General features: G+C 53.3%; 1 protein-coding gene across 2 annotated transcripts in view; it reads left to right on the forward strand.

Annotated features, from left to right (window-relative positions):
- The first annotated feature begins 1,687 nt into the window (after positions 1-1,687).
- The window catches only part of PDE1B (phosphodiesterase 1B), a 142,137-nt gene continuing 121,400 nt past the window's right edge, over positions 1,688-22,424 (forward strand). For both annotated transcript variants that reach the window (XM_032781190.2, XM_032781189.2), the window contains exons 1-2: positions 1,688-1,756; positions 2,463-2,599. In XM_032781190.2, the coding sequence (XP_032637081.1) occupies positions 1,748-1,756; positions 2,463-2,599 (146 nt within the window). In that variant the 5' untranslated portion in view covers positions 1,688-1,747. The remainder of the gene's footprint in view (positions 1,757-2,462; positions 2,600-22,424) is intronic.

Genomic DNA, 22,424 nt, shown 5'->3' on the forward strand with positions numbered 1-22,424 from the left:
TCTGCTGAGCGCTCCCAAAACACCAGCTCAGCTGTCCCCAAGCGGGACAGTCACACGCCAGCCTGTTCGGTTCAGCGCAGGAGCGGTTCCTGGTGTCGCACCATCGCACTGAGATAACCATGTGATCGTTTTCACACTAACTCACCCCTCAAAGGGGGAGACGTGAGCACTAGTGAGTGCACCAGGCTACGCCTTCATCTCGCCGGTGTCCTTGCAACCAAGCCTGGCTGAGACCCTGTCGTCATGAGTGTCACCGGGCTGCCCGATGACTTGCTTGGTGCAGGACGACGTGGGGGAGGGCTTCTTTGCCTTTTCCTGACAGTGCCCAAAGTTCAGTGTTTGTACCTCAGGGAGGCAGGAGGACCCCGCAGGGCTGCCTTCAAGCCCCTCCCCCTCCCCGACTTTGTATTTAAATGAAGCTGCATTGTGTTAACTCACAATCTTAATTTACACGTGGGCTGACAGAGACAGGTGAATAAACATCCTCTGTCTGGCAGAATCCTGTTTGTCAACTCTGCCTCGATACAGACTTGAGGACCAAATTATTAGCACACACACAGAACTCCTGACATAGTCTCTGTACATGCATCTCACAACGAAGCTAATGCCCAGGGTGCCCCTGGCTTTAAGATCTCACATGCCCCAGACTGTACATACCAGAATGAGGATATTCTTGTAAGCCCCTTGCCAGCTGGCCCCAAGGGGCTCTTAGGGTCGCAGTTTGGCCTGCACAAAGTGTGAAGTGTGTGACTGTCTAGTGTAAATCACCTCTAGCTAATGTAAATGCAGAAGATGGGATTATCCCTGTCAATGACCAACCTGGTCCTGAATGCTGCGAAACTCTTGGCCTCAATGCCCACCTGTGGCAGTGAGTTCCGCAGGCTACTCTGTGGTTTGATCAAGAGGATTTCCTTTTGCTGGGTGTAAGTTTTGTGCCTTTCCACTTCACCCAGCACCCTCTTGTCTTTATGAGGGTGGGTGCAATTCACCTCCTCTAACCCCTCTCCAGTCATTTGCTTCTTATTTGCTCCTTCTAAACCAAACAGGCCCCATCTTCCCATGGAGGAGCTTTCCCGGCCCGTAGCCCTTCCCATCGCTCACTGGCTGAACAGGATATCCTACTGCCCTTTCGGGGGAGAGAAGAGTCTTCTGGCATCTCACCCTTTTTTTTTCAGAGCAACCCCTCAGCCTGGCTGGAAGGGGCAAGCGTCTTCCTGAGCCCATGCAAATTCCCCACAGATCCCCTCCTGGAGAGCTGAGGCCATGGTATGGGGTGGGGGGAGGGGGAAGAGGCTCCTCTGAGTTGGTCTCTCTTGCAGGCTATGTCTACACTGCAGGGGTGCCTCAGCTCCGTTAAGCCAGCGGCGGAGATGGGTTAACAGCTGGGGTAAAACCTAGGGGGAGTTGGGATCGGGACCCCTATGCAGACCAGAGCTGTGGCGGGGGTCAGCTTCCCCTAGCAACAAGCTAAGGCCTCCACACTTATTCCATGTGCGGGCTGAGCTGACCCCAGCTCTCTGGGGAGGCGCACGGAGCGCACCTGCCCCAAACCCCTGCCCTGGCGAGGCGGTCCCGATCCGAGGAGGAAGCGTGTGTGCCTGTAGCCCAGCGGCCCCCCGGCTCTGCTCCATTCGCGGGGTCTCACTTATTTAAAGTTGCAGCCTCCCTAATTTCCTCTGGGAAGTCGGGGAGGGGCCGGGGGTCGAGGAGCCCGCGCTCTCCAGGCAGCAGAATCGCCTGGGTGATAATGCAGCAGGTTCGGGTTTAAACGAGCTCTTCTTGCCCCCCGCTCCTCCTCCGGGCCAGGTCCTGCTACAGAGGAGCCCCGGGGCCCCGGCAGGCGCTGGTACCTTGGCACCCACCGGATGCCATTTTAGCTTCATCTCCAAACGCCAGGCGTCTGCAGTCCCCGGCGGAGCGGCGGTTGGCAGGGAAGGCGCAGCCGGAGCTCGCGTTCGCGGGGCCGGGGCTGGGCATGTCCTGCTCGGCCAGCCCCAGCTGTGGTACCAGAGGCTGAGCGAGCTGCGTCTCCGCCGCTGCCTTGGCGGGGGGAGGCGCTCGCAGCTGCCCGGATTGGGGCGGGGAGCCCCTCCCGGCCGGGAGCGCTGGCAGAGGGGGTGGGCTCGCCCAGGCGCTCCGGAGAGAGGCCATTATCTGGGACCGGCGGCGCCTGGCTCAGCCAGGCTGCTCCGCTGCGCGCACGTTCCGGGCGCTGCTGCTCCGGCTCCCCGGCCCCTGCGCAGGCACCGGGCGCGGGGTCGCCGGGGCTCTGAGCGCAGGACGCGCCCACCGACTCGGGTAACTGAGTCGCAGGGACGCGCCCACCGACTCGGGTAACTGGTCGCAGGGAGCAGGGGCCAGCGGCGCCGGGTGCGGAGGGAGCCGGGGCGCGCACGGGGAGCCGGGGCGGTGGGGTGGCAGCTGCCCGCCGGCTCTCACGGTCTCTCTCCCCCGCGCTGCAGAGGGAGCAGGAGATGGACGCCCCACGGAGCTCCCCGCAGCTGGACCGGGACCTGCTGGAGTCCCCCGAGGGCTGCCCGTCCCCGCTGGAGCTCAAGTCCGCCCCCAGCAAGAAGATGTGGGTCAAGCTGCGGGCGCTGTGAGTAATCTCGGCCTGGCAGAGCAAGGACCCCTGCCCACCACTGCGTCCGGCACCCGAAGACCCCTTCCCTCTCCCTGGGGCTCTGCCCCCCACTGCGTCCTGCGCCCCGGAGACCCCTTCCCTCTCCCTGGGGTCCTGCCCCCCACTGCGTTCTGCGCCCCGGAGACCCCTTCCCTCTCCCTGGGGTCCTGCCCCTCACTGCGTCCTGCGCCCGGAGACCCCTTCCCTCTCCCTGGGGCCCTGCCCCCCACTACCCCCAGGGCCGTCTTCCTTCTTCCCAGGGGCTCCTACATCCCCTTCCCCACTGGATGTCCCATGCACCCATCCCATCCCCCTTTCTCCCTCTGCATTCTCCCCTCCTCTTACTCCTTCCCTGGACCCCCTGTGCCCTAGGGACCCCTTCCCCATTTCCCTCTTCCCCCCGGGTTTTCCTGCTCCTGCTCTCCCCCGTGCCCCCCCATGCACCTAGTCTTCTTCCCTCCACCATGGGCATCTGGTCCCCCCTGGTGCTGACACTACATTTAGATTGGGGGTGGTTTTTAGGGGGAAGATTTGTCTCCTTCCCTAGTTTAAGGACCCGTGTAAACATGGGCCTGTGTGGTGTGGGTGTCTGGGGGAGGGCTGTGATAAACTGAGCTCTGGGGGGTGGGGGAATGGCTATGAGCACAGCAATGTGCTAACTGACAGAAGGGGCAATACCAGTGCTTGATTTATTGCAGAGCCATGTGCTTTGCCCAGTCTATTGAGTCAGTCCATCCAGTTCTCTATTGTCATCTGATGGGGGAGGCCCTAGATTCTGAGGCTAATTATTATGCAGCTCCTGTGCAATTAATACCCTTGCTGAACATTCTTGTGCTGGCCTGGAGAGCCAGGTTTAGAGGGTGTCGAACACTCTGTTAAGCCCAGCTCTGCATGGGAGCAGCTCTGTGTGTTGGCAGTTCAGGTATGAGGTATTATTGTCTTTAAACAGCTGAGCAAATAGATCATCTTTGCTTTATGCCGCAAGCATTCTGTCCTGAGCATGGGGAGCATGCTCCTTAATGAGCATAGCACATATTAGCACCTAGATGAAAGAGGCTAACACCTGTAAGAACTTAATAAGAGATGCACTGTGTTCTCTGTTCTCAGCCCAGCTGTATACCTGAGAGAATACACACACATATTCCTTCTGCATGCGCTGAGCTCTTGGGTTTTTCGATATTTAAATACATGAAAAAGAGTAAAATTCAGGGTCAAAAATATGTGCTTTTGAAAGGGCTAGTAAACAGTAAGATTCGAAAACTACAGAGCAAAGCAGGAATTTCCAGAGGAGGGTGTTCTCCTGTTCCTGTAGGAGACCAGGGGAGACTGTCAATGGGCAGAAAAACTCTGAAATATCTGTGGGTGCAGAATGTCTTGGTAAGTGTGAGAGGGAGGGACTGAGCCTGAAGTGTGTTTCTTGCCCGTGATCTGGAGCGATTAGCTGCATCCCACAAGTCCTCATTAGGCATCCTGTTTACACTACAGAGGAGCAAAAATAGGAGCTGCTCTTTGTTATGCCATCTCTGAAACCGTAGAACCCTAGACCTGTAGGGCTGGAAGGGACCTGGAGAGGTTGTCTCGCCCAGCCCCTGCACTGAGTGTCACGAGCTGTTTCAAGTGGCGATGTGACCAGAGTTTCTTTTAAGACACCCCTGGGTGGCTGGGCTCTTTCTATCTGATGATGGCTCAGGGCCCACCACCTGAAAGGAATATTTCCATAGCTGTGGAGAGGGGTGTCTGTGGCTCTCTTTACAGGCAGGCGGACGTGCTGGGTTCAGGCTGGGGTGGGTCTTGGTTTGGATTGTATGTTACTTGTGAGTGTCTGCGTAGTCCTGAGGGCTGCACTGAAGCTGGTCACGAATCCTGGCAATTACTGGTCTGAAGACGTGTCCCAGAGAGGGCTGATTCTGTCTCGTTCTTTAGGTTTAGAAAGCTCGTTGTCCAATGGGGAGCGGAGGGGGAAACGATGCCATGTGGTGAAGATGATGCAACGGGAATAAATTGTAGCCTGATAATTATTGTCTGTGTGTTTGGTGGCTATTACCTGATAACTCGCATGTGCCTGGGAAATCAGAAGAGGGACCTGAATTACCCAGCAAGGGGCACAGACCCTGGTGTGAGATCAGGGTGGGCCCCAGTCGTTACACCCTCCATATGGAGTCCAGTTAGAATCTGCACAGGTGCATGGGTCTGCATGCATGGGTAGGCTGGAGTAGAGGGTCTAGGCCAGTAATTGTAACAATTATGGTTTGTAGTGGGTAGATCTAGTTAAGAAATTCATGAGACCTTTATTAGAGGTACAGCTGATGCAGAACTCCTGTAGCAAGTCCCTTAGCCTTGTTCAGTGACAGTAATTAAACCTGCCTGCACTGTGGCCGATTGCTGCTCACCACAAGGTCTTAAATTAGTTTCACTGTCGGAATTTCACCGTCCCGAGTGCCCCGTCTCGGGATACGTTTCCTAATGAACAGCTTTCCAGACGGAGTTTTCATTTCCTTTGGCACATGTCACCTTCATGCATAAAAAGCAACCTCTAAGTCCGGAGAGGGTATCAGTAATTATACCAGCTGTCCGTAACCCTCTGAGGAGCTGTGGTGTTCTCACTGTTAATCTGGAACAAAGTTACCGTTGGGATTGGAGAGGCCATATGGACAGTCTCCTGAAAATACGTCTTCTAGTCCTGGGGTAGTCAACGGGCAGACTGCAGGCAAAGCCAGACCACCAGACACTTTTGACTGAACTCAACATCTTATTATCATCATTCTTCTTTTATTATTTTCTCTGCAGCCCGGATCTTGATTATACCTTGACCAAGACATTTGGACCTTGACAAAAAATAATTGACTATCCCTGTAGTCAGTTTCACTCCAGTCACTTCCTGTCTCCTGTTGGAGATCTCTTTGAAGGGAATATTTTGGATCTTTGCCCACGGTTAGGCTCCTCCACTACTGATACAGCGTCTCACAGAGCCGTGCTGGGGCTGTGGGAAGCTTTTCTCTGTTCAGTGGCCAGCCCCAAGCTCAGTCCACCTAGGCTACCCCTAAAGTGCCAGGACTTGGGCAAGGATGTGGCCCTTTCTTTGCTCCAGCCAGCCCAGCTGGGCCACTGGGGGAGCACTGAGCTGAGTTGCTCCATTGGCGCATGCTCCCCCAGAGCTTAGCCACAGTCCCTGTAGGGGCTCCACTTAACCCCATCCCCATCTCCTGCAATGCAGCCAGTTCTCAAAGCCAGCCTGGGCATGCGCACGTGTGTGTGTTTAACCAGGGTGTGAAAAATTCATTATATATCTTCTAGTCAAGAACTTAAATTTGACTAGCCAGAGGCTGTGAAAAATTCCCTCCTGCTCCTGTATGTGCAGGGCCTGGTGAGAAACAAAGTGGGCCCACACTACCACTTCATGGGTGTGTGTGTGTGTGCTGCTGTTTCACTAGGGTGTCATGACTCCTAGTGAGTAAGTTCCATGTCTGAAGGTTCATAGGACACTTCCTTTGGATGCAAATCACTGGGGTTCACAGTCTCAGGTTTGGATAAAGTAAAAAATTTACTGGAGGTGACAAGTTTCTCTTTTTGTGCTGGGGACCTGTGGGCTCCTGTGTAAAACTTTCAGAGGGTAGCTGTGTTGTTCGTCCAGGGGTCGGCAACCTTTCAGAAGTGCTGTGCCGAGTCTTCATTTATTCACTCTAATTTAAGGTTTCGCGTGCCAGTGATACATTTTAACATTTTTAGAGGTCTCTTTCTATAAGTCTATAATATATAACTAAACTATTGTTGTAGAGTAAATAAGGTTCTTAAAATGTTTCAGAAGCTTAATTTAGAATTAAATTAAAATGCAGAGTCCCCCAGACTGGTGGCTAGGACCCTGGCAGTGTGAGTGCCACTGAAAATCAGCTCACGTGCCGCCTTCGGCACGCGTACCATAGGTTGCCTACCTCTGTGTTAGTCTACCAGCAAAAACAACGGGGAGTCCTTGTGGCACCTTAGAGACTAACACATTTATTTGGGCATGAGCTTTCATGGGCTATAACCCACTTCATTAGATGCAGGGAGTGAAAAATTCCGTAGGCAGGTATAAATATACAGCACATGAAAAGATGGGAGTTGCCTTACCAAGTGAGGGGGTCAGTGCTAAAACGAGGCCAATTCAGTCAAGGTGGATGTGGCCCATTCCGAATAGCTGACAAGAAGGGGTGAATATCAACAGAGGGAAAAATTACTTTTCGTAGTGCTAACGAGGCCAATTCAATCAGGGTGGATGTGGGCACTGGCCATCACCTACAGCCCCCAACTAAAACCTCTCCAGCGCATCATCAAGGATCCACAACCTATCCTGGAGGATGATCCCTCACTCTCACAGACCTTGGGAGACAGACCTGTCCTCGCTTACAGACAGCCCCCCAACCTAAGCAAATACTCACCAGCAACCTCACACCACAGAACAGAAACACTAACCCAGGATCCTATCCCTGCAACAAACCCCATTGCTAACTCTGTCCATATATCTATTCAAGGGACATCATCACAGGACCTAACCACATCAGCCACACTATCAGGGGCTCGTTCACCTGCACATCTGCCAATGTGATATATGCCATCATGTGCCAGCAATGCCCCTCTGCCATGTACACTGGCCTAACCAGACAGTCTCTATGCAAAAGAATAAATGGACACAAATCATTGTAACATTCAAAAACCAGTAGGAGAGCACTTCAGTCTCCCTGGACACTCAATAACAGACTGAAAAGTGGCAGTTCTTCAACAAAAAACCTTCAAAAACAGACTTCAATGAGAAACTGCAGAACTGGAATTAATTTGCAAACTTGACACCATCAAATTAGGTCTGAATGAAGACTGGGAATGGCTGGGTCACTACAAAAAGTAATTTTTTTTGCTCCGGGTTGCCCACCCAGCTTACACTCTGGGTTTGGCTGGTTGGTCGCTTGGGCTTGCCCTGGTGCAGGGACTCTCCCTGTGCTCTTCTGTTGCTTCTCGGCCCCACAGGAGAACAGTAATTGTTGGGGTTCCCAGAGTTCGGTAAAATCCACGCTGGCCACATTTAATTTGGGTGGGAGGGGGTTAAACAGAACTGTAAGAGTCAAGGTGACTTTCACCCTGTAGTGACAAGGGCCTGGCTAGGGTGACCAGATGTCTCAATTTTATAGGGACAGTCCTGATTTTTGGGTCTTTTTCTTATATAGGCTCCTATTACCCTCCACCCCCATCCCGATTTTTCACACTTGCTGTCTGGTCACCCTAGGCCTGACTCTCAGCTTTGATTGTCCCCTTCCCCTTCTTTTGGAGTTAAACCCACTCAGGCTGTTCTATCCACTCCAGCATCTCCTTAGGGGTGGGCCTGGGCTTGGATCTCTCTTCTGCTGAGATGAACCTCTGGCCCAGGCTGGTGCTCAGAGCCCCACAGCTCTCAGGTGATCAGTGAGTGCGAGCGTGAGACCTATTCTAGCACTCCTAGTTGTGGTGCTCAGGCCCAGGGTCCCTACACCCAGCACGTGGCTGTGCTGAACCCTGACAGGGGCTCACGTGGGAGAGGGAGGATTCTGTATTCAAACCAGAAGTTGTTTGGGAAAACACAGCCATGCTATAAGGGGCACAGCAGGTTCCCATGTGAGCTGCTGGCTCAGGAGGCTGGTTAGCTGGGCCTAGGTCCAGGCAGTTTCAGCCACTCCTTATGTGAGGGGTTCAAAGCATTCCAATAAGGGGCATCCTCCTATTTTACTTCCCTTATGGTTTGTTGTTTTGCACATGGAGCTAAGGCAGTAAAGTGCATGAACAGCATGTGCACCGCCATGCCAGGGATCATCGAGGCTGCTCCCGGGGTCCTGCGGGCAGCATCTGAGCCCCAAGGGGGGGCCAGCCATGTTCACGGCTCCCTGCACTTAGTCCCTGGCCAGGCGGGAGCTGCATTCCTGAGCCCTGCGGTCCCACAGCTCTGTGCCACTTCTCTCTGTTGGGGCTGAAAAGGAGCTGTTCCTGCTGCTCCAGCTGGACTGTTACAGCTGATCTAGTTGGTCTGGGTGTGTGCAGTTGAATGGCTCGACAGGCCCCACTGGGTGCTCCAGCCCAGTGGTTGGGGAGGATGTTGGAATAGATCAGAGTCCCAGGGTGCACAGTGCTGCGGAGAACAGGGTCCTTGTCTATGTAGCTGCATGTACTTCCGGTAGGGTGACCAGACAGCAAATGTGAAAAATTGGGATGGGGGCGGGGGGTAATAGGAGCCTATATAATAAAAAGACCCCAAAATCAGGACTGTCTCTGTAAAATCAGGACATCTGGTCACCCTAGCTTCCGCACAGGAGCAGAGCAAGGAGATCCTACTCCCGGTACCTGGTGGCGAAGTGGGAATGCTTTTCAGGTTGCAGCTGTGAGGAGCTGAGATTTTTCCAGGGTCAGACCAATTTCAATGAAAGCAATTTCAATGAAGTGTTAGGGTAAATCCCATCTCACTGGAATGGGAGCCAGACAGAGAGCTGGAAACGGGTGCTGTTTATTCACAGGGAGTGGAGTTAGCCAGTGGAATGTTTTACCAAGGGATGTGGCAGATTCTCCATCTCTCGGAGTCTCTTTCTAAACGCTCTGCCCTGGCTCTACCAGACATTCTTTGGCTTAAAGCAGGAATTACGGGGTGCAATCTTATGGCTTGTGCTATACAGCAGGTCAGACCAGATTAACAGATTTTAAGGCCAGAAGGGACCGTTCTGATGATCTAGTCCAACTTCCAAAGACTCTCAGCCAGTGACTCCTGCCCCTAGCTGCATAACGGGCTGATCACTGTAATTGCTTCTGGCTGTATCATTGATGACTCTCTCCTTTGTCTTACTCAGTCCCTGGTTATTAGCCACCCTGGGCCATGACCCTAGAACTAGAAAGTGAAATGCCCATCATTTAGTTACCGCAGCTCTAAGATTTGGTTGTAATGAATCTATGGAGTGAGCATGTGTGAGTTCTCCATTGGAATTGGAGCGATGTGTCAAAGGCCCCATACTGCCATAGCTGATGGAGATTAGCTCAGGTGGCCAGGTTGTGAGCTCCGGCAGCAGGAAAGCTGGAGCTCTGTCCCTGGGGCAGTAAAGTTTCATGGAGCTGTGGTTTGTAGCACAGGGATGAACTGTGAAATGTGATGAAGCCATGGACAGGGGTGGCTTCAGGAGGCAAGCTGTTGGGGGCGGCCTGCCGGTTGCCTGCAGGAGGTCTGCAGGTCCCATGGTTTCAGAGGCAATTCGGCACCTGGTACGCCGAATCCGCCTTACCGGCGGACCTCCCGCAGGCGCGCCGCCGAATCCGCCTTACCGGCGGATCTCCCGCAGGCGCGCCACCGAATCTGTGTTACAGGCGGATCTCCCGCAGGCGCGCCGCCGAATCTGCCTTACCGGCAGACCTCCCACAGCCGTGCCGCTGAAAGCTGCCTGACTGCCACACTTGGGGTGGCAAAATACATAGAGCCGCCCCTGGCCATGGACTTCTTATGGAGTTGGCTCACTCAGTAGAGACTTGTGCATTTAGGGAGAGAGGTTGTAAAGTTGATCTCAGCTGACAGCCTGTTGGGGAGGCTTTGGGTCTATATAACACCTGCTTCTTTTTTAAACAGTTGCGGGGTTTTAACCCTATCATTCCTAAAAGGTAACATGCCCTCAGCCCGGCGCCTATGCCAAACTTCACCGTAATGAAGCACTTTGCATGGGGATGTTTCTTGCTGCACAGTGTCTTTCTATCCCCACCAGATTGCCTGAGAGCAGACCCCATTGGCATCAAGCCAAGATCACTAATGCGTATGATTCTGGTGCCTTTTTTGGGGGAGCAGCCATGGTGCCAAGCATCCTGGCAGGGGTAGCAGCTGATGGCACAGGCAGCACAGAGGGGTAGGAGACTTGCAAAGCTGTGCAATAATTCCTTTGCTCTTTTAATTAGCATATTGACCAATGTAACAACATCTTTAATCCCTGGTAGCTCTGAGACATCCTGATCTGCGGCAAAAAATAGATTCTGTGCTGTCTTCATTAGCCAGGGCACAAGACGACTAACACAGCCTCTGCCCCCTGCTATTAAAATGATACAGTGGCTGTAGCCTCCCCATGGTCGAGCAGAGGCAGGACTTGGCTGCGGTTACAATATTGGGGGTTCCATGCTGGACACCGATGCATCCTGTAACTTCCAGATTCCTGCCTGGGGTCCCTGCACGTTCTTCCTGTATCCTGGCCTGGATTCGGCAGACGTGGATCAGGCTGGTGGCTGCCCTACCGCCCAGGTCGGAGGCCTAACCACACCCTCTGGTGTTGGGGCCAGTAACCCTCTCGGCTACCAAGAGACCAGCCATCCATTGGGAACAGCCCACTGCCTGGAGCGATCAGTCCCAGGAGCAGCCAGGCAAGTGCAACCCAGTGCCTTGCAACTGCTGTCCCAGGCCTGTAGCTTCCACTGGCTCCCACTGAAGCTGAGTGTAATATAGATGAGGAAGCTGTTAGCTTTGCGGTTAATCGCTCTCTAAATTACCTGCTTGTGGCATTCCTTCCCCTGTGGACTGTGGGCCAGATTTTCCAAAGAGCTCAGCCAGGGGAGGGATTCCCCAGTGCTCTCAATGGGAGCGGGTGGGCAGTTGGTGCTCCTGGCTCTGCTGTGTTAGAGTGTCGAGTTCTGGGGGTGCCAGAGCGGCTCCGGAGACCAGCGGGAGCTGCAGGTGCACAGCTCCTTGGTGAACCAGGCCAGAGGCTTGTTAATACACATCTGTCTGGCTCCATGCCTGTAGGATGTGCAATAAGGCCCGGTCCCTACCCCAAAGAGCTGTGTGATCATACAGAACTCCTCTCAGCTGGGCCAGGTAACCCTTGTTCCCCCCACACCGCCCACACTTCGGCCTGTAGGTGCCCTAAATAGGGCTGGACAAGACGGGCAGAATTACTTTGCTTGCCAAGTCCTGTCACGTTGATGTAATACAAACAGCAGCCTCTAGGTGGCGAGTAGCCGCTTCATAGTTAAGGTTGCAGCAGGGTTTCTGTTCAAACCCTAACTGTGAAAGTTCTGCGAAATGGGTCTGGAAAGCACCGTGCTAGTTCCGGGCCCAGGACGGAGTTTGTGATGCGCATTTTTAGTCAAGTGGTTTCTCAGATTTCCCCCGATGCCCCCATGGCCTAAGTTAAACATTTCACCTTTCTTACCAATCTCTTTGCAGGGGGTGGTAGAGCTGTGGTCAGTTCCACTCACACCTCCTGCCAAGATCTGAGCCAGCTCCAAACCAACCCCAATCATGCAGCAGTGACTGGACTTTGGGGGTGATGCTGCAGAGCCATGTGCAGGGAGAGAGAGACTGCAACCTGCCCCCACAAAATACCCTGTTGCCTAGGAGAAGGTGCACTGGGCTGGGTTCCAGCAGAACATGAGTTCAAAACTCCTCTTCTGATAACTGCTGTTAATAACTCTTCACAGCTCTTGTTATTGACCAAAGTTGCCTCATTCTGCCCTGGGGAAAAGGGAGCCCTGCAACTCCATCCCACAGGGAGGCAATCCAGTTAAGGGCATGGTTGAGCCTGCAGCCTTCGCTCCAGATTAACCAAACTTTCTGTATGAATTGCTGTGAATCAGTTTTCATTTCATAGTCAAGCGGGGCAAGATGGGGAGAGGACAGGGATTTGCTGGCCAGTCCTAAATTCACAAATGCAATGAAAGGAGCTAGGGGAGGTGCTGGACATCAGTGAAGTCCAGTTAAAGACTCTGATCGTGATTTGTAGTGTTAAGTAAAATGTAGCCAGCGCTGACTGCTCAGAAGACACCAGGATTCGGGAGCTGTAGGTCAGCATCAGGGGAATAGTGTGTGTGTGGGAGGGACAGCCCAGGACTGTGGATTGGGGTTTGGGTGGCATCAGTAGAACTGTAGGTGGAACCCAGGGATGGGATAGTTGGGGCTGTGGGTTGGGGTTGAGGGGCACTGGCAGAGCTGTGAGTGTGGGGAGCCCAGGACTGGGATAGCAGAGGCTGTGGGTCGGGACTGAGGGGCATTGGCAGAGCTGCAGGTGGGGGGAGCCCAGGACTGGGATAGCTAGGGCTGTAGGTCAGGGTTGAGGGGCACTGGCAGAGCTGCGGAAGCCCAGGACTAGGGGAGGAGGGGGACTGTGGATCAGGGTTGAGGGGCACTGGCAGAGCTGCAGGAGCCCGGGGCTGTGGGTCAGGGTTGAGGGGCACTGGCAGAGATGCGGGAGCCCAGGATTGGGGGAGGAGGGGGGCTGTGGATCAGGGTTGAGGGGCACTGGCAGAGCTGGGGGTGTTGAGACAGTAGGGGGTTGGTGGTTCAGAACAAGGGGCACCAGAAGGGCAGTGTGTGTTACGGTGTGCAGACAGCCCAGGGCTGGGATAGCTGGGGCTGTGGGTGGGGATTGAGAGGCATAGGCAGAACTGGGGTGGTGGTGGTGGGGGGCTGTGGTTTGGGATTGAGCGGAACTGGCAGACCTGTATTAGTGAAGCTTTTGCGGCACCCACTAGCATGATTTGGCTGCAGCCTGTTACTGGATTTAAGCATAAAATAGCATTCATCACTATATATATATTTAAAGAGAGAAACTGAAGTTAACTGAGTGACAACGCAGGCAGCTGGGAGGCGAATTATTCTTTCCTTTTAATCTTTGCATGAATTTCCGCGCTCGTGATCTGCACTTGCCTTTGAAACGAGAGGAGAATTTCTGATTGTGTTTCAGCATTTCCCGCCTACTGATCTAACACTTAACTACAAAGCAGAGGCTGGTGCAGGAGCAGCTCTACAGGGGGGTTTAAATGGCTGGATCTTGGGGACAGGAAGAAATCTCTGGCTTGTATTGAGGCTAGAAAACTGCGCTTTCTCTGGGGATGGGGCAGTCTGGAGGGGATGAGCCTTTGGTTTGTCAGTGCAGGTTCTTCTGGATGGTCGCCCTGTCTGAGATCCTGTTGACAGAACTGGGGAAGAGGGGGAGGGGAGACCAGCTGTTTATTCGTACTTGCTTCTCTGTTTGCTCTGTGTCCCTTGCAAACATTTGCCTGCAGACTCCATGTGTTGCCAAGGGTTAAGTACATGTAGGATGGAGGGGAGGGGAAGGGAGAGTGGGGGGGGAGCTCTCAGTATAACAGATAAGTCACATCAAGGGGATATTGCTGGGCCCCTCCCCTAATATATTTCCATAAATCAAGTGGCCTGTCTGTGCCCAGTTTAGCGAGGCAGCGAAGCTCCACTCCCCTGCGCTGCACAGTACTTACAGCTCCTGCCTTCCCGCCCTCGTGTCCCTGGTTCCTTGCTGCCAGGCTCTGCTGAGTCTGCCTCCTCCTTGCTGCACGGCTGGCTCCTGACAGCTCCGGGAGATGCACTGCACTTGGCAGTTTTCTTTCTTTTCTAAAATGCCCCCTTCTTCCTCGAATAGGGACCAGTTTAGTGTATTTTCTGCTGGAAGTTGATTTCCTCAAAGCTTGGGGCGACACTCTTGAGTTCTGGAGTGTGGCGGTGGGAGGTGCTTGGACCGGGAATCATCGGCTGTATTAAAATGGCGCCTCCCCAAGGACTGAATTTTCATCGGGGCTGTGCGTCTGGCCTCCCTTTTCTGGGGGCAGGGTTTGCAGGCACAGACCGGAATGGGAAGCGCCAATGGGAGCATGGTGCCCCTCACTCACTCAGGAGTCCCAGGCATTTGGGTTTGTACCCCCACATTGGAGCCCCCAGAAGGGCCCATTACGAGCAGAAGGCCTCAGAACTTCCCCCAGCAATCCCGACAGTGACAAATATTTCCTCTGCACCTGCAGGTGGGGGGCTGCATAGGGGAGCTGTATGCCTGGGTGACCCATGCCTAAGAGCTAAAGGGTTGAGACCTCTGTTCCCATGGACCTTTCCCCCTTTCCTGGAGGCAGGCCAGGGCATGGCTGGCTCAAGGTCTCCTGGATGCTTCTCGTCTGGGCCATGCCTCACTTTGCTGTGCATGTGACCTCTCTCCCTGTCCTCCGAATGGCTGTTATTGCCCCCTTGGGAACGGCTTTGAGTTCAGAGGTGGAAAGAAACTGGACTGGGCCAGACTTTCAAAAGTGCTCAGCTCATATAGTTCTGAACTGAGAGATGGGGGAGGAGGAGTTCTCCATTGTTCCGAATGGTGGGGGAAGTGTTCTCCATTGTTCTGAATGGCGGGGGAGGAGTTCTCCACGTGAGTGTGCTGTGAATATTCAGGTGCCAGCAATGGGAGGGAACATGTGAGGGATCTTCCACCCAACCGGCCTGGCCTGTCTCTGGGTGTCAGGGTGGCATGACTCCCTCAGCTCTCAGACGCCTTGACCATCTGTGGGCTGCTTTGCTGATCTGCTGGGCAGTCGCTTCTCTGCCAAACCCATGCTGCCTCCCCACCTCTCGCCTGGCGATGGCATCATGGCTCCCAGCTTCTCTGAAACCCCTTCCTGGTGCTGTCTTCCCACGGTGGGCTGGCTGGGCTGCCGGGGTGAGGAGCTGGGGTTGGGATGGAGGGGATTCTGTGCAGCTGGGCCAGAAGAGTGCTAGACTCAGTGCCGCTGCTCTGTCTCTACTTTGTTTCTTCTCCGTGTGGCTGTTGGGATGATAACTCCGGTTTAAACCACGCTCACTGAGTGCCCAGCAGTCTGCTGGCCCATGCTGCCAGGGGGACTGGCCATCTGGGGTGCCCCCTTGCCTACTTCCCCCCACACCTGGTGCACCCCCACATCTAGGGAGGCAGCTCTGGGGTCCACTGACCCATCTTAGCAAACACTCCTTGGAGGAGCTGGGGCAGGTGATTCCTGGCCCCGATCACTCCATTGCTGGCTGCTCTGGGGAGGAGCTGGGCACTGCTAGAAGAGGGGTGTGGCTATGTGCTGAGATGCACATTTTGAAATTGTTCTCTTGCTGAGTTTAGATCTAAATGAGGGCTGGAGGAGGGAGTGACCCACAGCAGATGGCAGCATGTATGATAGGGGGAGGGGCATGTGTGTGTGTGTGTCTGTCTGTCTGAAGCTGTCTGGTTTTATGCGATTTGCTAAATGCTGAGAGATTAAGTAAAACAATAGCCAGCCCCACACTGAGATACCAACTGCTCCCACTGTGGGTTTGGGAATGGATTGACACCCGCTACTTGCTGGCTGGCTTGAGGGTCGTTGAAATCTGTGCTAGAGACTGCAGTGCCCGGAACTGCCTGCCCATGGGGCTGCCCTCCTGCATCTCGCTGGCTTTCCAATCACAAGTTACCTCCCCGGGGCAAACTTGCCCCTGTCAAGTGGGCTTGGCTGTTTGATGGCCTTGTGCCCGGGCTGATATCAGACCCACCTCTGGGCCATCACCAGTGCCGGGGCTGCTTCCCACCCCTGGGATATTTTTGAGAGTTCATGCATCCGACGAAGTGGAAATTCACCCACAAAAGCTCATACTCCAATACGTCTGTTAGTCTATAAGGTGCCACAGGACTCTTTGCTGCTTTTTGAGAGTTCAGTGTTTCTCCCTGTCTCAAACTGGGACAAAATGTACAAATCTTGAAAATATTTGCAAACCAAACCCCCCATTCACCCAAAAAAATTCCCATTTGGGTGAATGGAAATGTTTTGTTTTGATTTCAACCTTTTTTTCCTTTTATCTTTTTTGTCTAATAAGCGTAAATTTCAGAACAAAATGTCATTTTGAATCAGGAAAGTTCAGATTTTCTGTTTAGAAAATGTCAAATCGAAACATTTTAACATCAAAACTCTTTCCCCATCTCTCTGAGGCAAGAGGTTCATCAGATCTGACCCTGTTTCAGCAACAATTTTGGTTTCAATCAACCAACCAACCATTTTCAATTAAAAACGTTTGACTGAAAAATTCACACTCAGCCCTAGCAGCGATCCTGTGGAGTGGGACCCCTGCGCTCCCATTGCCTTGGCAGGACAGAGCTGCTGATGAAATGGCTGGGCTGAAACCACTGCTGGTGACCTGGGGTGGGAGGAGGGAGAGGACCTGGATGCATTGCAAACAGAAAAGATTCAGTGGAAGAGCTGGTGGGTGCATTCTGGCTGACGTGAGTTGTGCTGTGAAAGGCTATTCACTTTATGCAGAGACCCTCTTGCGCAGCTTGGCGCCCAGAGTGCGTCAGAGGTGGTGCTGCCTTCTGAGGTCATGAAAACAAGTGTGTGGTGCTTCTCCCCGGCTTTTTCCTCCTGTTAGCCCGGCCAGAGCAGCCCAGCCCAGGGGCGGGAGGCGGGTGGGCAACCATCGTCTCTTCCTCCTTTTGCATCGTCCCCTGAAGGTGATGGGCCTGAACTGGTGTCTAAGGCGGGATTTGGCCTGTGGAGCCGTTATTCCCGGTGGGGAAAGAGCCCAGTGCCTCTCACCTCCCTGGCAGGGTTTGCAGGGCTGGTAGGTGGAACCCCCCCCTTCTCTTTGGCAAGGGAAGCGCGTGTGCTCACGAGGGGACAGAGCCTCCTCCCAGGGTCATTTTCACAGCCATGCAGTCTGCAGAGCAGAGCCGCACTCAAAAGCTTCCCAGAGCTTTGAAATCGGCATCTCCGTTTCCTTGCCGGCCTCATCCCGCCTATCTCACTCGTCCCTTGAATCACTGCTTGCAATCGGGGATGAACAAGGAGAAAGGAGAATTGGGAATGCGACACATGTTGTGGCCAGGGGCCTTATGGGGCCTGGATGTGGTCCAGAGAGAGGGTCTGGGGATTCCACAGCCTGCAGTTGTCACACTGGGTGTGCTGCCTCCTAGCTACGTCCATCAGAACCCCAAGGCTTGATTGGCCAAGTGCCCCCAGCTCCACTAGGTAGGGCCAGTGGGAACAGTGAGTGCTTACACCTTTGGAAATGACACCCTAAGTGACTATATGGGTGGGGATGTGGCAGGTTCTAGCCTGGTGCTGACCTGCTACCTGGACAATATTGGCTCTCCATCCTTGGGCTTTACAAAGGAGGAAGGAATGGTTAGCCCCCTGGGATGGATAGAGAAACTGAGGCACAGGGAGGCGAAGGGACTTGCCCAAGGTTGCCAAGCAGACTAGTGGCAGAACTGGGACTAGAAGGCAGGTCTCCTGAGTCCCAGTCCACTGCTCTTTCCACTTGGCCACACCACCTTCCGTGGCCTGCTAGTATCATTGCTGTCCTTTGGACCGCTGGACCTGCCTGGCCGCTTTTAACCTGGCTGGCGACGTACTGAGCCTATCGCACCTGCTGCTCCTATGGGCACTCAGCTGATTCTCTGGCTTAGTGGAGCCTTGGCAGATCAGATGCCCCTCCTTAAGCAGTTCAGCCCTGGGTTTTTGCATGTCCAGAGCAGCCAGGACCATCTCTCTGGTGTTTCTAGCAGGGGGCACCAACTGGAGACAAACCCGCCCCATCCTTCCCCACAAGTGCATAACCCTGCGAGGAGTTGGAGTGCGAGACAGGCAGCCTGGGTTCCATGCTCAGCTCTGCCACCGATTTAGTGATGGGCCTGATATGGCTCCCATTGAGCCCACAGGGAGCTGGAGGAGCCAGGGATGGAGTTTCGGGCAGGTCCCTTCCCCATCTGTAAAATGGGGCTCTTGACACACCCCCACCCACCCCCCACACCCCCCAGTACCCGTGAAGTGCTGGGGAAAGGCTGAGGGGACATGTTCCACCTGCCTGTTCATTGGAGATTCCCCCCTGTTTGGAGAGAGATGCGTGTACAACAATAGATCCTTGATGAGAACTCCCATGCAGGCTACAGAAGGAACAAATAATAAGCCAAGGCAACGCTTCCAACTAATGCACCTTCCCCCTTAGGCCAACTCCCCCGCAGAGTCTGTGGGAGATCTCTCCTGCACTCCAGAGGCTCCTCCAGGACTAGGGCACATGTCCAGCGAGGTGCACCTGTCTGCAGAATTCCCTTGGGGCTCCATGCAGGTGCAGGGGGCTACAGGATCCGAGCTTCCACCTCCTGGGTAACTGTCACTGCAATGGAGGAAGTAGAATGGGTGCGAAGTCTCTGTGTCAGATCGCAAGGCACCTGCTTAGATTGTATTAACAAAATGCCCAGCCTGAGCAAAGGTACTGGCGAAGGGGGAGAGTGGGGCTGGTTGGAAATAGAACATATGCTCCTGATTGGCTGCTTCACGGTGGAGAAAAGTGACAGGTCAGTTTATATAGATGTGAGCTCTTTGGCGCAGGGAGCAGCTTTGTGTTCTGCCTTTGTGCAGCACCTGGCACCATCTGGGGCCTGGTCCATGAGTGGGGCTTCTAAATAATAATATAGAACTTGCCTGTCACGTTTCTCCATCACGAAGCAGCAAGTAAGTACATGAAGTACATGTTCACATGTGGGTGTTTTCTGCTTGTTCTTCTTTCTTTAGAAATACAAGGTGCTGGTCGATCCTGGATTTGCTAGAGGATCCACTGGAAGTCTCATAGATGTGGATTGTGAGCTGTGTGAAGGAAGGGGGGGGGGGGGTGTTAATTTTTAACAAAGACCTCTTTTCTCCTAAATGTTTCTCAGTCATTTGAATTAAATTAATAACCATAACCCCCAACCAAACCCTGATCCAAAGATTTATAAAGGGAATAAAATAATACAAAATAATGTCCTCTGAAATACCAGGGTTTTTTCTGATGTGTCTTATCACCTGTCGAGCTTTTCATGAAAAATGAGACCTGAACTTCAACACAGGTGAGGGAGGTTCTGGTCTCCTTGGACAAGAGCAGAACTATTGTTTTGTTGGTGTAGCAGCAAATGCAGAATAATGCTCGCTTGCCATGGGTGACTTATTTCTGTTTAATTAAAAAACAAACATGGAAATTAGTTGCCAGAATTGTCACAGACACATTCAATCTGCACTGTTAAAATTATGGAGTCGGGGGAAGAGAAGCAAAGGTTCAAACAGAACTGTTTGTCAGGCTGTCCTGCAGGTAGGTAGCATTTGATCTTCTTGGGGCTTGGTTTAAATGTGTAGCTGCTAATGCCTTGCTGTTCCTGGCATGCATCGGGTGTGGCTGAGTTAATGTTACCGCTGGAGCCTTATCATTTGTGGCTCCTGAGTTACTCTTTTGATCTTTGTTTTGTTTTCCAACCAGTGAGCCTGCTGCAGCGCCGGGCAGTGTTGTATGTGAATAGGGGTAATGTGAAAGCTGTGGACAAGAAGGGAGGTGAATGAGGCCAGAGCCCCATCTCCAGTGAGTTACCTACTGGGCTGGGGAGGTGAAGTGGAGCACTGAAAGGAGACATTGAAATTAACCACACTGGGGCACTTGTGTAATCCATCCTGCAAAGGAGCTCTGCTCTCGCCTTGGGGACCCTTCATCACTTCTTTTGGGTTCTCCCTTATCTGAACTCGTTCACCAGGCACTGGGATTTTCTCAGTGCCTTCTGGCCCTCACTTAAGATTCCCGTTAGGCTCAGTGGTGACTGGCTCAGAATGTCCCACTTATCTCCTCGTAACCCCCAGGGCGCCGACCCCTGCAGACGAGGGGCCCTGGCACAATGAAACAGAATCTTGGAAAGAGAAGTGAGGGATATTTAAACAGGCATGAAATAAATGGGAAGAGAAATGGTGGCACTTGCAGGACGGGTGGGGAGCTGACTGGGGTTAGGGAAGGAGGGTGAGCTGAGCAGCATCTTACTGAGCTGCAGAAATATTACATAGCGACAATGCACTGGAAAGAGCTAGGTTCCTGTAGATGGGGGAGTATCCGGTGTGTGTGACCCTTGCAGGCAGCCCTAAGCCCTATTGTACAGGGTTCCTGCTTTATTTCCTGGAAACCTTGGCCCTCCAGAGGAGAATCACAGCTTCAGGCAAATTTGCAAATAGCCTCATCTTCTCCTTGGCCCTGGGGTACAATCTTCTGCATGTTTCTGCCTCAGTCCCAGGCTGCCGGGGTGAGGGGCTGCAGGGAATGATGGCCCTCGACTGGGCCTAGGGAAGGAGCAGATTCAGGGACCGCGGGGTGGTTCCAGATGAGAACTGGGAAGTGGGACTCTTCGGGCCAGGTGCTGTGCGCAGCCCAAAGGGCCAGGTTCAGAATCTTGGGGTTCCTCTTAAAATCTCAAAACAAAACGGGTGACTCTACGGGGGTGAGGGAGGGAACGTAGAATAAACTTGGGAGAGCGAGCGACTAATAAACCAATGCCATCCGTTAGGTCAGACACCCCGCCTCCGGGTATCTTAGCAGTCATGTGACTGTGATCCTCAGTGTTTCCCTCATGGTTGAGTGGCTAATGAGGCAATATGCTCTAGCATCAGCTCCTTCCCAGCTCTCCATTCAGTTTGTCAAGGCAAGCTCCAACCCGCTGCGAAAGGCTGGCTGGGTAGCCCTTAAGAGCTGACGTGCTGGGTAGAGACACCCTCACTGGAATCCCTCAGCTGTCTGCAGCTTCAGCCCAATCTGCCTCTGCATGGCCTGCTGCCTCCAGGCTATCTACTGTCTTGAAAGATCCCCCAGCCCTGTACTAAATCTTCACAAAGAAATCATTGGCCTATAGGAACCTAAAACAACCCTCACTACCAAGCAGATCCTTTCCTGCGGGAGTTGTTACCGGGCTCCTGTACCCTAGCGTGCCAGGCTGCCACCCCACGCACACTGGATGCAGTTCTCTGATCCTTTATTTTCCCCACGGGGCTAATAAAGCTTCATCAGCCCCAAACTTAAAACTGTACCGAACTTTTGCCCAGAATGACCAGAACAATCACATACCAGAAATGGAAATGAGTCCTGGCCCCTGCTCACCAACGGATGTCAGCAGAGAGCTCCCTTCCCTATGAAACCTCCATCCATCCATCCATCCATCCATCCTGCATTCCAAACCCGCTCTAGGTTGCTCTTCTCCCTGTTCATCAATAGGGGTCAGTAGCGAGCTCCCTACTATCAAGGGCTTCTGGCTATAGGGTTTATAAACGCTTGGGCTGATTTCTCTCAAAGCTATAATGGCTCCATTGCAGCTGGATTTGGGGAAAGAAGTTTAGCATTGCAGTGAGCAGGCATGTGTATGTGGGGGGCACTGCTGCCTTCTTCTGGATGGCATTAGAACTGTTCAGCCATGTGTCATGAGCCCGTTACTGTGGACAGCTGATGGGGATTCTCCTGTAGCCTGAGTGGTGAGGGCTGGGCTTTTGAATCTGGAAGATCTTAGCTCTGTCACTGCAAAGTTCTGATTGTTCACGGTGAGCAGCAAAATGACAACTGTGAAGTCCTGCTTGGCCACCGATTTGTTACAGACTCGGGTTTCCTAGGTGCAGGATGACTCATTTCACCAGATGATGGAAGCTGAGGCTGTCACATGGCTGGCACTTAACCTGGGCTATTTCTGAGCCACCTCTCTGGGCACAGCAGTGCTGTTCTCTGTGCTCTAAGGCCATGTGGATTCAGGGAGACCCCTATTACCCTCTTAGTATCACTGCCACTTTGCTGCTCACTTTCAGAACTTTCTTCTTAGGTTCAGTCTCTATGAGAATTTACTGTAGCTTCCCTGGCTTCAGGGAGTCCATTTAAAGGCTATTCTTCTCCTGAGATGCCATGGGCATTGCAGCTCTCCAGAGACATTGTCCTGCCCCTTCACAGCTGCCTCCATCCAACCCCAGCACCCCCAGCTCACACTACCCCAACCACCAGGGTTGCACTCCTGGCTCTGGCTCCCACTTGGAATGTGATTGGTCAGCTTCTGATGCCGATGCCCCTGCATTGGCTGACTTCTTGATACAGTAGAAGGGTCTGTTTGAAGATTGTTTCAACCATCAGCTGTCAATCAGGGTGTTTGATGGACAGGCCAGACCACTCACCCCAAGAGCTACCGAGGTTGGACTCCTCTCTGGAAGAGCTACTGAGGCAGGACTCCTCCCTGAGTCTGTTGTGTGAGTGGTGTCCGTGAAT

This window comes from Chelonoidis abingdonii, chromosome 26 (assembly GCF_003597395.2).
Source record: "Chelonoidis abingdonii isolate Lonesome George chromosome 26, CheloAbing_2.0, whole genome shotgun sequence".
Taxonomy (NCBI): domain Eukaryota; kingdom Metazoa; phylum Chordata; order Testudines; family Testudinidae; genus Chelonoidis; species Chelonoidis abingdonii.